This window comes from Carassius gibelio, chromosome B8 (genome assembly GCF_023724105.1).
Source record: "Carassius gibelio isolate Cgi1373 ecotype wild population from Czech Republic chromosome B8, carGib1.2-hapl.c, whole genome shotgun sequence".
Taxonomy (NCBI): domain Eukaryota; kingdom Metazoa; phylum Chordata; class Actinopteri; order Cypriniformes; family Cyprinidae; genus Carassius; species Carassius gibelio.
In genome coordinates this window covers 27,334,630-27,350,825 of record NC_068403.1, presented here as the reverse complement: position 1 = coordinate 27,350,825, position 16,196 = coordinate 27,334,630, and the positions used below count along the sequence as shown (strand labels likewise).

The 16,196-nt window shown below is 37.0% G+C and overlaps 1 protein-coding gene across 1 annotated transcript; it reads left to right on the top strand.

Annotated features, from left to right (window-relative positions):
- LOC127963146 (proline-rich transmembrane protein 3) lies at positions 1 to 15,382 on the top strand. The gene is made up of 5 exons (XM_052562896.1): positions 1 to 137; positions 8,855 to 8,952; positions 9,044 to 9,865; positions 10,215 to 10,475; positions 12,095 to 15,382. Exons 3-5 carry the CDS (start codon positions 9,118 to 9,120, stop codon positions 14,080 to 14,082), a joined length of 2,997 nt encoding a protein of 998 aa, XP_052418856.1. The 5' UTR covers positions 1 to 137; positions 8,855 to 8,952; positions 9,044 to 9,117; the 3' UTR covers positions 14,083 to 15,382.
- Positions 15,383 to 16,196: the final 814 nt, after the last annotated feature.

Sequence of the window (16,196 nt, the reverse complement as noted above, 5' to 3'; positions counted from 1 at the left end):
CTCTCTCTCTCTTTCTCTCTCTAGAACGAACGTATGAACATAGGCGCAGTATTTGTGTCGCATCGTCTTCACGGGCAGAATTGCTGAAGGAAATACAAAAGACAAATGAATGAACGACGCTAACGACAGTCTCACAGGTACGAATGTTTCATTTACTCCTCTCTGAGAAAACATTGTTAAATATTAATGAAAATAGCTTACGGGTGTATGCGAGAGCGACTGTAATAACATGGTTCATGACCATGACAGCTGCTTACGCAGTAAACTCTTTCGATTTAACGTTTCTCATGGAGCGTAAGTGTTCAGATGAAAATGCTTGATTAGAGATGCCACTGTTTATTTTTAGCGGCGTTGCGTTTGGGAAAGCATTGCGGTAAAGAACGTAACGTTATATACACATAGTACAGAAAATGGCAAGCGACTGCAGCACGTCAACCGCAACCCTGGACGGTAGAGGGTTTTTCCATAAAGAGTCATAAGATTACACCATTATAAAGATGTCAATCATATACATGTCTTGTCACGAATATGATGCTGCATGGGTCTACACCATCTAATATTTTGTCAAGTAACCTGATATGTGCTATAGGCCACGTGGGGCGACTAAATTACCCATTTTAGGTTAGACAAATGATCAGGTAGAAGTATGTGAGACAACTGTACAGTTTCACTTTGTTTCACTTTGAATATGAGCAGATTACAAGAATTACAAATATACATCAAATTTCTATATTTTAAAGAGGTCATGAAATGCAATTTCAATTCTTTACCCATGCCTACTGTACTTGTATATTATGTTTGTAGACGTTAGCTTACAAAGTTTGCACTCATGGGGACGGGGCGTTCCCTTTTTAAAAAATGCAAGTAAAATTCCCAATGCTGTGATTGGCAAAACTTCATCGTAACTTATCCACACTCTATTCAATGCCTGACGTGTTTTGATGCTGGATATGGCCAGCACTGTATGTGGCCAGAGCCTATGTGTTTGAGTCTGAGTCAAATCCCAAGGCAGAAGAAAGTGAACCATTGATCAGTGCAACCACAGTTGCAACAGTCTGCTTGCCGATCTGTACATGCATTAAAACTTATTATAACTTGCATATGGCAAAACTATTATTGTTAAACTGGCATCATGTTGAGAATAATATATATAAAAAAGAGTCTGTTATGAAATGAGACGAATAAAAACATTCTCATTCATTTTGGATTAGTTCACCTAAAATGAAAATTTGGTCATCAGTTACCCCCATGTCATTGCAAAACTGTAAGACATTTGTTCTTCTAAGGAACACAAATTAAGATACATTAAATTAAATTAGAGATTTGTTCCATCGACTGAAAGTTTATTTACCCAAAAACCCAGATGTTTTAAAACATTTGTATTGTAGACATTTGTATTTGTATTGTAGGTTTTGAATCAAGCAGTTTAATCCAAGTATTATGAAAAGACAGATTTAATGTAGTCTTTTACTCACATTTGATTTTGCAAATGGAGAGAATTAATTTCAAAAAGGTTTTTGCCAGAGAAGAAGTTAGAATGAGAGATGAGAGACAGTGTAAGTTCCGCTGACCTTGTGTCATATGAACCTGGATAGACATAATGACGTCACAGACTAGATAACCCTTTGAGAGATTAGTGTTGTTTTGGTGATCAAGTGAATCAAATACTGATTGTATGAGCCACATTTAAAGACATACACACAACTGTGACCACACACTGAATTCAAGATGGAACATTGCTCACCCCTTAATAAACCTGGCATGTTTCAGAACAGTAGAAGAGAAACACTATTGGTTTAGTGTTCCTGTAGCTCAATTGGTAGAGCATTGCACAATCAAGGTTTGGGGTTCAATTCCCCGGGAACACATAGGTAAAAATTGATAGCCTGAATGCACTGTAAGTCGCTTTGGATAAAAGCGACTGCTAAATGCATTAATTTAATTTAATTTTAATTTAGAAGAAGTACATCTTTATTCAGATGTAAGGCAAATGCGTGCAAATGTGCAGTTTCATTTAATCTGTGTTGCACATGGCTTGTCAGGAATTATGTACGTGACATTCCTTGGGGTTTCAATTGTTTATGTAAAGCAGCTGCTGTATACCCTTATGTAGCAAATTCAAACAAATAATTTAATCCATACACGTCTCTAAAGTGACAGGAATGCTGCAATACTCTTAAATAATTTTTACCTCAGTCAGACATGCACACATACACACAGTTAAATGGTTAAACAGGACACAGTTCTGATCTTACTGCATACAAATGGGCCTCTGTCTGTGCCTGGAAACATTCATGGAAATGGACGGAAATGTCTGACTGTATGGAATCTGAGCATGCATGAGAGGGAAATACAGAGTTATATAGTGCCAGCTGCACTAATAGAGTCCCTTTCAACAGAAAACTTTCTCGATGCAACCACTCTGTTTTTAAATGTGTTTGAGCACCATGTATTAATTTTACAATTAATATTCATTTCATTATATTTCATATAATTAAGGCCATGACATGATTTATTTTCCTTTTTTTCATGTAGGCCAAAAGAAATGCATTTAGTGCATAAAATGATTTCAAGATTAATATTAAAATTACAATTTTACAATACTAATGTTTATATATTGCAAATATGTTTGGCGTGTCAAAATCCAGTGGACAGCCTAATAAACACTGTGAACTAATAAAAAAAGAATAAAGCATGTGTAATTGCAGTCAAGAGCATCATGTTGTAGACAATATTGACAGCATGCACTTGTTGCTGATAGTATTTTCAAATTCAAGGACCAAGTGCCCATCTAATGTGTACCTTAATGGTGATTTCAAACAGACTTAAGCAACTTTTGTAAACACACCATTTGGTGGGTGTTGCTGAGATTATACCAGCATCCAAAAGATAACATATGCTGGCCATCTAGCATGCCAGCATCTCATGCTGTGGACCAACATAGCAGCACTAGCATCCCAAGCTGGTCCATGATGACAGAATATTACATTTTTCCTTTGGATACTGTGTGTAGGCTTATTCTTTTATGGTGTTAGACTTTTTTTTTTTTATATAGAGAAAAAAAAATAGGCTATGCACAAAGCAGATATACACACTTTTTGGTGATTCCCATGTAAGAAGAAAGAAATTGACTGTCCTATTAATAACACATCTCTCCTGTATACAAATTCAAAAACAGTCCGAAACCTTGGTGTTAAGATTGATGATCAGCTCAGACAACATTGCTAAAACTGTCCGGTTTTGAATAAACTGCAGATTTGCTTTATTCAACATCAAACAGATCAGGCCCTTTCTTACAGAACATGCTGCACAACTCCTTGTTCAAGCTCTTGTTCTGTCCAGGCTGGTCTATTGCAGTGCTCTCTTGGCAGTGTCACATGTATTGGTTTAGTTTTCTGTGTTTTCCGTTCTCCTGCTTTGTTTTTTTGTTTTTTTATTAAATTAGCTTCACACCTGTTTGAGTTCTCCTAATTAAGTTTCTATTACTTAAAGGGACAATAAGTAACTTTTTAGGTATTTTATTATCTAAAATCAATATTTTTATTCATAAATATGCCCTCAATGGTGTACAAATACCTATGCCAATGTTTAAACTAATCCTTCTAAATGAAGAATTTATTATCTTTATATACATGGGGCGGGTAGGTCGACGGAGGCTTCCATGTAGTTCCGCCATCTTGCAAAACTATAATAGCAGAGAGGGACAAATAGTACTAAGCCAACGCGTTTCCACAGCGCGTTTTCGGTCAGAGCCAGAAACGCAGGTGCAGAGCAGTGAGAGGCGCTTGAAACTGCACAGGCAAGTTTAAAAGTCTGGATTGCATACATATGCCGCGCCACAGGAGAAGAAAACATCGTCGCCAAAACAGTCAAAAATAGAACGTAAAAGGAAACGTGACCGTAGATTACAGAAAACAAGAGTTAATGTCGGGGAAGCTTTTTTTTAGGTGGAAAGAGCTAATGCGTGATAAAGATTTCAAAAGAGACGCTGAAGTGGCCAGTTTTCTTCTCGACAGGTAAGTCAGTGTTACAATCTATATTATAATATTTTTTTATATCTAACAATGCATATAATTCAGAAAATATAACGAATAAATTAGACATAACTACTAATTACAATATTTCATGTTTTCCACAGTCAGTAATTCATACTGTAACATTCGTTTGTTAGTTGTCATGTTGCAGTTTGTTTTAAATAACACACCTGTTCACCTGAAGGAAAACTCGACAAAGTGCTATTAGAAGACATCCTGTCGCCATCCTGAAGACATCCTGTCGCCATCCATATCGCCTACCATAGATGCAACGCGCATTTGAAAAAGCGAGGCGCTGGAGAGCAAAATTAGTTTGAATGCAAAATAAAATTTCACCACTAGATGGGAGTAATTCCTACTTAGTGTCCCTTTAAGTCTGTTTTCCCTTATATTTCTTTGTTTGCTGGATTATTTATGTTTGGTTGTGCCCATTTTCTCCTATGGATTATTAAAATAACTCTTTGTTTATACTCCTTTGTTTTGCGCTTTATTTTGTATACAGACATGTGACAGGCAAGTCTTCGGGCCAGTTCTATCAAACCTTTACAATTAATCCAGAACGTGGAAGCAAGATTAATTTTTAATGATGTGAAAATAATGCGGTCACACCTTTGCAATGGTTCCCAATAGCTGCTCACATTAAAATTCAAGGCATTGATGTTTGCATACAAAACAACGACTGGCTCTGCACCCTTTACCTATATTCATTACTTCAGACTTACAAGTGCATCTCAGTTAATTAAAATGTCATAGAAAAGTTCATTTATTTCAGTAATTCAACTCAAATTTGAATCATACACAATACACACGTTTCACAATTTGAGTTGAATTACTGAAATAAAATAATTTTTCCACGACATTCTAATTTATTAAGATAACTCTATTCATTTGCTGCTTGTTTTCTAAAAAAAAGAACAAGCTTTCTAATGTTTTTCTATTCTATCTGTTTTCTTTTCATTTATTATACAATTAACAAAAGCAAAAAAGACCTCTAGCACTAGCTTGCTGTAGTCTTTTTCTATTCTATCTGTTTCCTCTATATGTATTATATTATTTAAAAAGCCCTTGCTGTGTGTACTGCTTTAAGCTAACTGAGACTTGTTATAGCACTTGTATATCATTGCTCTTTTGTTGATTTTGATTGCTTCCATTGTTCTTATTTGAACAAAGTAAGTCGCTTTGTAAATGTAAATGTAATGTAAATGTATATCGCTTGAATAAAGCGTCAACAAGAATATTATTAAAATTCATGTCAAAAGATCAGCAAAGGGCCAGAAGCAATTTGTAAATGGTAAATGTAAAAATCTGCTCTCTCTCTGTCTCTCACTCTCTCTCTCTCTCTGTGTCACACACACACACACACAAACACACATTAACGTTTTGTTTTTTGTGAAAAGTGGGGACATCCCATAGGTGTAATGGTTTTTATACTGTACACACTGAATATTCTATGGCCCTACACCAACCCTACACCTGCATTTTTACTTTCTCTCTCAAAAAAAAAAAAAACTAATTCTGTATGGTTTATAAGTGTTTTGAAACATGGGGACATGGGTTATGTCCTCATAAGTCACCCTCTCCTTGTAATACCTGTGTCATACCCATGTCATTATACAGAGTTGTGTCCTGATATGTCACAAAAACAAGAGCGCGCGCACACACACACACACACACAAACACACTTTTTAAGGGAAAATTCATTTCCTGACAGCAAGAGCCAATGTACATGTTAAAACACATTGACACTCGTTGAACAAACAGAAACTGCCTGGAGGAAAAGATCAAATCAAAATTTTCCAGGAACAGCAGAGGCAGACAGACATACCCCTTTTTACTGAAAACCTTTTAAAATCTTTGTTGATCTGTTATGCTTCTTGATTATAAAACATGTTAGAACAGCTCTTAAAAATTTTGACTTGAAAATTACAATATTAGACCCTTGATTGAATAATATATATGCTCTTTTTTAAACAAATTAAAAACATTTAAGATTATCTGATGACATTTTTGAAAACAGTATGCGGACAATTTCTTACTAGTTTACTAAAACGTAAAATTGTTTCAGAATCCAGTAACGGATGAATCCATTTGACTGGCACAAAATGGAACAACTTAGCAAGACCTCATGACCAAACTTAGGTTTAATGTTTGGGTCTAGAATTATACATAAAATAGAGATACGTAAAATAATATTAGTACAAAAAATCTAAGATTGCGTGATTAAAGTCATGATATTTTGACATCAAAGGGAAATTTCATTTAATTTTTTTGGGTTTTTCACTTTAATTGTGATAGGATGGATCAGTGTTGACAGAAAGCGAAGTGGGAGAGAGAAGGGGGTGGGATCAGGAAAAGTCCTCAAGCTTGGATTCGAACTCGGGAGTGCAATGACACTGTGTTGACGTACTGCCCACAAGGTTATCAGTTTGAATCCCAGCTCGAGGACTATTTCTGATGTTTATCTGCTTACCCCCAGGGTATCCAACATGTAAGGGACTTTGTTTCTTCAGTAGAACACAAACCAAGATTTTAAAGTCAAACTGTTTCACAAACTGTTTAAGGTCAAACTGTTGCACATATCATTCTTATAATGTAAGTAGATGGGAATCACAGGTAAAACAATACAATAAAAAAAATAAAAAAAAAAATAACCTGTGGCTAGTGATGATACATTGATGTGTAAAGACACAAAATGATCAGTCTGTGAAAGAAACTGAACAGTATTTATATAGTTTTTTACCTCTGATTCACGCAATGTCTGAACTGTTAGAACTGTCCTGAATGCGTCTTCCAATGCATGTTCTCAGCAGAAGGGCGCATGAGATGTCTTCTTCTCATCTTCTTGCTTTATGGCAGATTGCAGACTTATAGTTGCTTTACCACCATCTATCTCTCAAGTGGAACATTGACACTCTATCTGCAAGCTCAATAAGTAATGCACTTACGTATAAGTTTGTGATCTGCCAAAAAAACAAGAAGATGCCTCAGACACCCTGCTGCTGAGAACGCGCTTAGGAAGATGTGCTCAGGAGAGTTCTAACAGTTCAGACATTGCGTTGTAATATTTTGGGGGGTTGTAACATATTTAGAATGTGGTATATTACATGAATAATGTTATTTATTGTGAAAATTCAACTCTGCAAAAAAGTCTGTGGCATCCAACCTTTTATTCTTTATGTTTAACATTAAAAACAGTGATACAACAGTTTGTTTCATTATGCTCTATTGTTTCTGTCAACATGCCTTCTGAAGCTTTCATTCTTCTGATGCCTTTATTCATGCCTTCATTCATGTTTATTTTGTGAAGAGGAAAATATTTATTTTTGGTGTTTTGCCTTTATTATAATACAACAGTGGAGTGCAGACAGGAAGTGAAGTGGGATGTGGGGTGGCAGGATCGGGAATTAAAGTATATTAAAATAGAAAGCCATTATTTTAAATTGTAATAATATTTGTCAATATTTGTTTTGCATTTTTATCAAATAAATGTAACCTTGATGAGCATAAGAAACCTCTTTGATTTTTGTTTTTGTTTTAATTCTGCTGCAGAAAGTGAAAATATTCAGAGAGCTAAAAATTCTGTTACTGTGTCCAAAATTTAGTGGAAAACATTTGTTTCATGTTGCAAGAAGAACAGTATAAAGATCCAGTATAAGTCTTAGTATAGTATAATGACCAATAGTACACATTTTGACAGGAACTTCTTCAGCAGGACAAGGCATTTACTGCCTTTAAAAGCAGATTGCTGGAAGTGGATCTGAGAATCTTATATAAGACAGTTCTCTTGCCCACTGAAGTATCAGTCAGGCATGTAGAAGAGCTCCATATATTGTCAAGCCACTCACCTTTCACCGAGTTCAATGCAAGGTGTGGCTTAGAATGGCTTAGAGGTCACTAAGTGACTGAATGTGGAATTTATATTCAACACCAACTTATGTTTACTCTTTTGGCTTCCTGGGTTAAATTCCCAGATAATTCATGAACTGATAAAATGTGTACAAAATATGTAAAATTTAGGTCATAATTTTTAAATGTTATTTAGCTTTTTTATCCCAGTAACATCATAGGCTACATGCCCTCTGCCCTTTATGTGTTTTGCACATTTACTTAAATGGTGTCGAGAGTTTTTGTGTGTCTCTGAGCAGAGATTGTTACATTGGATCATCAAAGCTATAGCATTGGTATACAAGTGTGCAAGAAAGGAATCCCTTCCTATAGAGTGGTATGTGTCAAGTGACTTAACCAAAAGAAAATGTCTGTTTACCCAGCGTAACCTTGGTTCTGTGAGGGAAAAGAGTGAGACGGACCAGGGGTGCCCCCCAATTCTACTCATATTTCAGAGAATATGAATCTAGGTATGAATGGGCTGCTAGCCAGCCTTACAGTAAGTTGGGGTATTGATTATTCCTGAACGGTACTTCCGAAAATTAAGCATGTGACATAGGCAATAGGTTAAACCCAACATAAACTACATTACATTACTACAGTAATATTTAACATTTCTGGCTGACCTTCTGTGCACAAGAACTATCAAGTCTGGTGATACAAGGCCTCTGCACAACAGTACATAGACTTCACCTGTCTTTAAATGAAATGCATGGATGAATTTCAATGGAAGACACCAGATTGGTTCAACTTTATAATTTCATCTCCATCTCTTCTGAGTTTTAGACTAATTCATAGTCTGTTCATGGGTAGCATATGATAGTATGCAATTAAAATAGGTAAAGATGTTGCTGACTGAATGTTATTTGTGACTTTCATGTTTCCTTCTTGCCTTAGATGGGTGAGGAGAATAATGACATCTTGTTTTACACTAGGTTGATCTCAGAAAAATGTGGATACCTTGCAGAGAACTGAAGCTGTAACGACTAATCAATAAAATGCAATCCAACAGCAAAACCCATCCATCCATCAGGTATACCTGCACAAGTAATTAAAAAGCTCAAGTGCATGTATAAAAATATACATTCGTAATTTTAATTGAATGTATTTGTTTCTCTTTGCAGGAGAATAAATTATAAGGAACGGTTGAGCATATGATTTCAAAAAGCAACCACAGCCTATAGGACAGACTGTCACTATGGTGCCTCTACTCCAACTCTTTTTTCTATTGCCTCTTATTAAGCCAATCACAAATCATGTCCATGGAAATGCTATTTCATCTCCAACCACTCATTCAAATCACAGTCTGTTTTCTCAGACTTACCTGCTTTTCAGAAAAATTGAACACAGATCAGCAGCCAATGCTGCGTTAGAAACTGCGAGACCGTTTCTTCATGGCTTCTATCAGAAAAGTGTTATTAAATCAAGCGAAGATCCAAACGAATGGAATGAAAGTGGAAATACTGAGGAAACACTGTCAGAAAAAACATTACATACTGACATAACTGGGTTAAGAGGTATATTTTTATTATCACCCAAAAGAGTCAAAAGAGGTCCTACCCAAAATGCCATAATCGTACAAGATGCTGCTGGAAAAGAAAAGGAGACTGCTGATGAGACAGAGTCAATGACAGAAGGACCAGTCACTGAATTTGAAGAGAAAGACCTATCAACAGCTGGGTCAGGTGATATGTTAACACCCAGAGAAATTGGCTTCATTGGATCATCAACAGAGGCAATATCATCTTTTGATAAAAAGCACACCCAGTACAGACCGCAAGTTCAGACTAGTGTGCTGGCTATTTTGGCCACAGTACAAACAAATCCAACATTCAAACGTTCACTCTTGACCAGTCCTTCTACAATTTCACCACCTAATGAAATGCCTGTATCCACTTCCAGTAGGATTAGCCGATTGGACTCCAACATGACTGAACTGGAAATAGGTATAGTATATATGTAGTAATGCTGCATTCACCTAAATAAATGAAATAAGGTGAAATTGCACCTTTGAGATTCTGTTCTCTTACTCAATCACTTGTTTCTGGAGCAACAAGAGCGAAATAGTTCACTAAATCATTTTACTTCTTTATTCTGGTAAAATTGTAATTACAAATATTTTAACTTAAAAAAATGTTTATTTAGTAGTAAACTCATACAGTAATTGTAATAGTTCTGTTGTGACTTCTGTCATGAAAACTAAAGAAAGACTGTAAAAATAAATAAATAAATAATGAAAAAAACTTTGATTTTGATGTTACTGCACCATTCCTCAAATTTTCTTTTGTTTATCAGTTAGGTTGGGGATAACCACTCCTGCTAAAATTCAGCCAAGGCAGTTTACCACTTTACAGTCACATACTGAGGCCACCTCTCTTAGCACAAGCACAACCAATCTACAACTAGAGGCACCATCACTGGGAGTGGACATCATTACTTCCAACTCTTCACAACCAAAAATCACTTCACACTCAACAAAATCAGCAAAAAAATTAAATGACCAGTCAAAGGAGCCAGGAATGAAAGGAACAGTGACCGATATAAAGAACACTAAAGGTTTGATCAGTCTGAAGAATTTTTATTTTTATTTTTATTTTTTACATTTTTAATGTGATTGTGGCTCTGTTTACACGTGTGATCAGATCATTTATGCACTTGTCAGAATAAGCCAGGTATACTTACAATTATAATTTTAAGTAGGTCTCTGACTCTGATAAGTATACAGATATTGGCCTATAACTGTATCTTTTGATCAATATATACTTAAGAAAAGCATAATTAAGTATTCTGAGTATACCTGGTTTTTAAACACTTTTTTCCCACACAAATGTAACCCACAAAACCAGAATTAAAGGGTTAGTTCAGCAAAATTAAGCCATAAATTACTCACCTTGAAATCATCATATGTGTATATGACTTTCTTTTTTTCAGACAAACTCAGTTGGAGTTATTTTAAAAATGGTTTTTGATCTTTCAATCTATTTGATGCAACTCAGCAGATGTTGAACTTCATTGGTCCATGAGAAGTTTAATAAAAAAGCTCATCCATTACAAAAAAGTGTGTCACACAACTCTGGGGGATGAACAAAGGATTCCTATAGCGAATTAATTCATTTTTGTAAGAAAAATATCCATATTCAAAACGTAATAATCACTTTAATCTAGCTTGCGCTCACTGTTATAAATGGAAGCAGCTCTGGGCGGATGATGTTTGAGGTCAGCTTTGCACATGTTCTTCCTGTTTCCTTTGGTTTCCCAACACAATCCAAATACATGCAGGATAGGTGTCTTTAGGTGTGAATATATGTCTCTGGTATTGTGACCTAGTAAAACGGCTTATTGAAAAATAAGAAGAGAGGATTCAGTCATATCACAGGAGCAGCAAGTTATAACAATTTGATTAAAGATTACACAATCAAAAAGTTTTCGAGCTACCATTCCTTTAAATGTATATGTGTACTCAGTTGACCAATTCACATTAACCGGATGTTTTAATTTGTCAAAATGTGTAAGACGACAATTTAGAACTTTTGATTCAGAACAATGTATATTGTTTTATAAAAAAAATGGTCTGAAAATGATTGTATTGTATGTAGTTTATGTTTAAATGTATTCATTTGACAGGCGTTTTTTAGGGATGCACGATATTGGATTTTGGCCGATATTCGATATGCCGATATTTTCAAAATAATTTTGTCCGATGCCGATACCGATATCGATATATATACAAATATATACTGATATATTTAAACTTTAATTTTACTGAAGAGAAATCCATGTATCTCTTCTGTACTGATTCTACCATAAATTTATTATTTTACAAATGTAGACAGACATTCACATCTGAAAAACAGGTCAATTATTTCACTTGGACAATATCGGTTTGGCTCATCGGCAGAAATATTCATATCGGCCGATACCGATAATGGTCATTTTAAGCTTTTATCGGCCGATACCGATATTGTGCCGATATTATCGTGCATCCCTAGCGTTTTTTATCCAAAGCGACATACATTGCATTCAAGTTATACAGTAGGAATCAACCCCATGACACTGGCATTGCTAGCGCACTGCACTATTGTTTGAACAAAGGAAGGCCTATGTGCTTTGTTAATGTTATGCATTTTACACAATAATCTCAATAATATTTAATCCCCCTTTTTTGCTTTTCACAGACACTACAACTTTTCAAAGGACTGCCTCTCCTCATCCGACTGGACATGGAAATTTTCCATTCTCAGAAAATGATGGAACATTTACAAAGAAGGACCAGTCAGTCTTACAGGGAATAGTCCCATCTCTGAAGTCAAACCCTGCCTCTCCAACCTATACCCTACCCAAGGACCCCTGTGCTTCTGGTGTGGGTCACTGTATTTTTTCCAAAGATCAAAACAACAATGATAAATATGGCACAACAAATGGGAGCTTTTTAGTGTGGGCAGACTTAAAACGCACTCTTTCATTTGCATGGGAGCTGCATGTATTTGGTTCTGCTGCCCTTTTCTTTCTGCTGACTGCTGGCTCAGCCCTCGGTTTAGCTTTATCTCTCAGCTTGAGCTGCCCTCACCGTGGTGAACTGATACTCACCAATAGTCTCTTACTAGTTGCAGGTGCAGTTAGAGCAGGCCACTTCTTGCTTGACCCATATGGGACTCGGCTCCTTCTGCCACCTCCTGTCGTAATAGCTTTATGCACTCTGCCATTACCGCTGTTAATTCTGGCACAGGCTGCATTAGTGATACTGGTACTAAAAGAGACAGGTGTAAGCTGGCTTCCTCCAACACTTCAGCGCCCCCCTCTTTTAGGAGTGTTAGCTGTTTTCCAATGCACTCTCCTACTTGCTGCAGACTTACTTTCCCCTGCACTTTCGCCTGCTGTTCCCATTGTCCTTCAGAGCCTCACGCTGACTGCAGGCCTCGTACTGTGTTTAGGCTACGTTTTCTTGGCATTGCCACGCTTCTCTCACACACATTCAGCTCGGGCAGGGAATAAAGGGATGGGTGAAGGAAAGATGCGGGTTTTAGCACGGGTACTGGCAGTGTGTGCTCTTCTTGGGGTGCTGTGCTGTCTGTTGCACATTTATGTCTGCTTGTGGCTGTATGGACTTCTAGGAGACTGGAGGCGCTTTCGTTGGGCATGGTGGCTCTGTCAGTTCTGGGTACGACTGTTGGAGCTAGCCTGGGCTTTCTGCTTGCTTCTGATGTCTTCCTGGGTCTTCTGGAAACCCAATGGAGGAGCACCAAGACAGGAAGGAGCTGCCACAGGAAGCTTGCCCTCACCCTCCCAATCATCAAACTCTACCAGCAGACATACTTGCTGGGCAAAGATTGTGCAGAGCCTCAAGGTAAGGCAACAAAGGAAATCCGAAAGCAATGGGATTGGAGGGTCAAATTGTGGTTCAGGGGCCGGAGAGTTGCCTAATAACTGGGCAGATCAGGAGCGATCAGGGGCAGACATTAGCAAGAGCCTCATACGAAATCGTGATCCCCTCAAAGACAGCAATCATTTGCGCAATCTGAAAGGCTTTGCAGGGGGCTCTGCAGGTTCATTGCTAAGGCTGCAGGCACTTGCTCAGCCACTACAGCGCTCTTTAAGCAGCAGTTTGGACAGGGACAAGGAGTCAGCCATCTCCCTCTGCGATTTTGACCTGCGCCCACCAACTCCAATTGACCTCAGCCGCAGTATTGATGAGGCACTTCATCGTGAGCATCTGTTCAGGGGTGAAAGTTTGTTCCAGCCACTGCGACCGCCATCACCTCCTCTGTCTCCAAACCTTTGGATGCGACGGAATAGTGACCCCCAAATCACGCTGTCATTGAGCAGTGATGAACACACATTGCTCACAGAGTCCTCTGCAGGTCTGGATCGCTCCATTCCTAGTGCTGTGCCCAGCCGACAAGTCACAGCACCCCCCACACCCACTCATCAGGGCTTCCGTTGGGTCTCTGAGGCACAAGTGCCTTCCTCTTTGTCCTGCCCGGTCTCACTGCACCCTTCCCCAAGCACAAGCCGTGTCTTCATGCCCAGTGAACAAAACACAAGGCCGTTTCTAACCCCTGACCTCGACAGTTCACAATCAAATACCAGAGGGGGGCAAAGCTACTTGAAAGTTGCTCGAAATGATGACTCAGCCAGTGTCAGCAGTGACATTATTGACCTTTAAACATATGACGCACAGCAACTCCAGATTACAACGTATTCATATTCTCCAAAATGTAGAGATTATACATTTAATCCTGATTTGCAGTCTAATTGCTGTATAATGGCACTTAAAGCGGAGGAGAAACATACTGTTAAGTGGCTTCATCAGATTTTATTAAATTAACTGAAATGTTAAGTGCAATAAGCACTGGAAATATAAGTTCTTCATTTAAAAAAGTATTTTTTACAGAAGTGCACATACTATAAGATATCTATGGGGCAAGGCATACCAGAGGCAGAAATCTGCAGCTTGTATTAACTATTATTAATGTTTTCGTACAAAATGTGTCATTTGATCTGTAAACTAGTCGTTTTAGTGGTGTGACCACTGTTTTAGGCAAAATAACCTCTAGATGTGAATGAACATAATTTCTGTTGGTGTAGTTGCTCTACGTAAAATACTTTGGTGTCTCCTGTTATATGTTACATGTTATATTTAAGTTTTGTGGCTGTACTTTGCAGTAGTGTGCGTATTTTTATGTTTATTCTGGTGCAGTGCCTTGTCCCCTAGTGCAACCTAAGTGCTACCTTAGCATGCATTGTGAGAGCTGTGTGTGGACATTGTCAACCCCCCCCCCCTCCCCTCGGTTGCACTGCATTTGAACAGAAATTATATTGGATGTGCCAGTTGATGGATGTGGAAGTTGATTTTCTGGCCCATGCTTTGTACTTCCAGGTAATTCCTGCAATGCAGCATACCTAAAACATGCTATTCTTACAACTGGAGTTATGTTTAGTAAAATAATTTTGATATAGATGACTTTGGTGGTTGTTATATATTCAGCTGTTTAGTCAAAATTTTAACACAGCTGGATGCTCAACTCATCACTAATTTATTCAATATAGAACATTTATGTGAGCAATAAATTATAAAATGCTGCGAGTGTAACAGATTATGTACATACTCAATTATTTTTTTTATTTTTATTTTTTGTAAATTATGTATTCTGATTACATTTAATGCATACTGTGAATCATTCCTTCTACAAAATATACTGATACTGGCAGAATAAGGACTAAAGTTACACTACATTTATCCAAGCTTATCTGTCTGTAGGACAATACAACAGATACACATCCTGAGAAATGTTAATGTGCACCATTTAAGTGTGACATGAAAGGAACATGATAATATGCTTTGTACATTTTCTTGTTTAGTTGAAAAGTTTTGTTCCTCTCCCTTTCACTTTTACAATGGCAAGGAGCAGTTTTAATATTGGTTTCATGTTTGGAAATAAACCGGATGTTGTATATTGATTCCAGTCAGAGGATGATGAACAAGTTTTTGTTAAGTGATTTCAGTTGCCTATTCATTGTCAATCACTGACAACTATATATACATGCTGTATTAACATTTTAATACGGTTTCCTTTTAAAAACAAACAAATAAATCAAAATCAGTGCCATAGCAGAAAACAAACACTTTGACTTAACCAGGCCGTATCTATGCATGTATTATGCTGTGCCATATTTTAAATTTATTATTATTATTATTATAATTATTTATTATTATTTTCAGCTAAAGTCTGCTTTCTATGAAAATTTGTCTTTATAGAATGCACTGTTTGCATGGTAAAATGGACATTGTGATGTTGCCAATTGTTGAAAACAGGCATGCTATTATTGATCACAGCATCAGTAAATCATCAAATTAAGCTCAAATAATGTAGAAGCACATGGGCAAGCCATCACACATGGTATACTGTCAGGCAGAATTTGGCCATTTTAAAGAGATGATTCAGGACCCTGGACTGCAGTAGTGGAGTATCCTCTTTCCTTGTTTGCTATTTATTCTTTTGTGGGACTTAGAATAAAGCAGACAGTGCATTAAAAACAAAACAAAACATGGACACTAGTCATTTTTACAAAATATCCCCCTGAATCTATATTTAATTATTTATTTTTTGTCTCAATGCATTTTTCTGTGGTCAAGTTAGCTTTTTAATAAAACAAGTAAAAGAGTTGACACCAACAAACTGCACTGAACATGAGAAGTATACTTGTGATGGGACAGTTTATACACTATTATTTGCAATTATATTTCAATCATCTGAATAAGCACCACTGTCTTTGAAA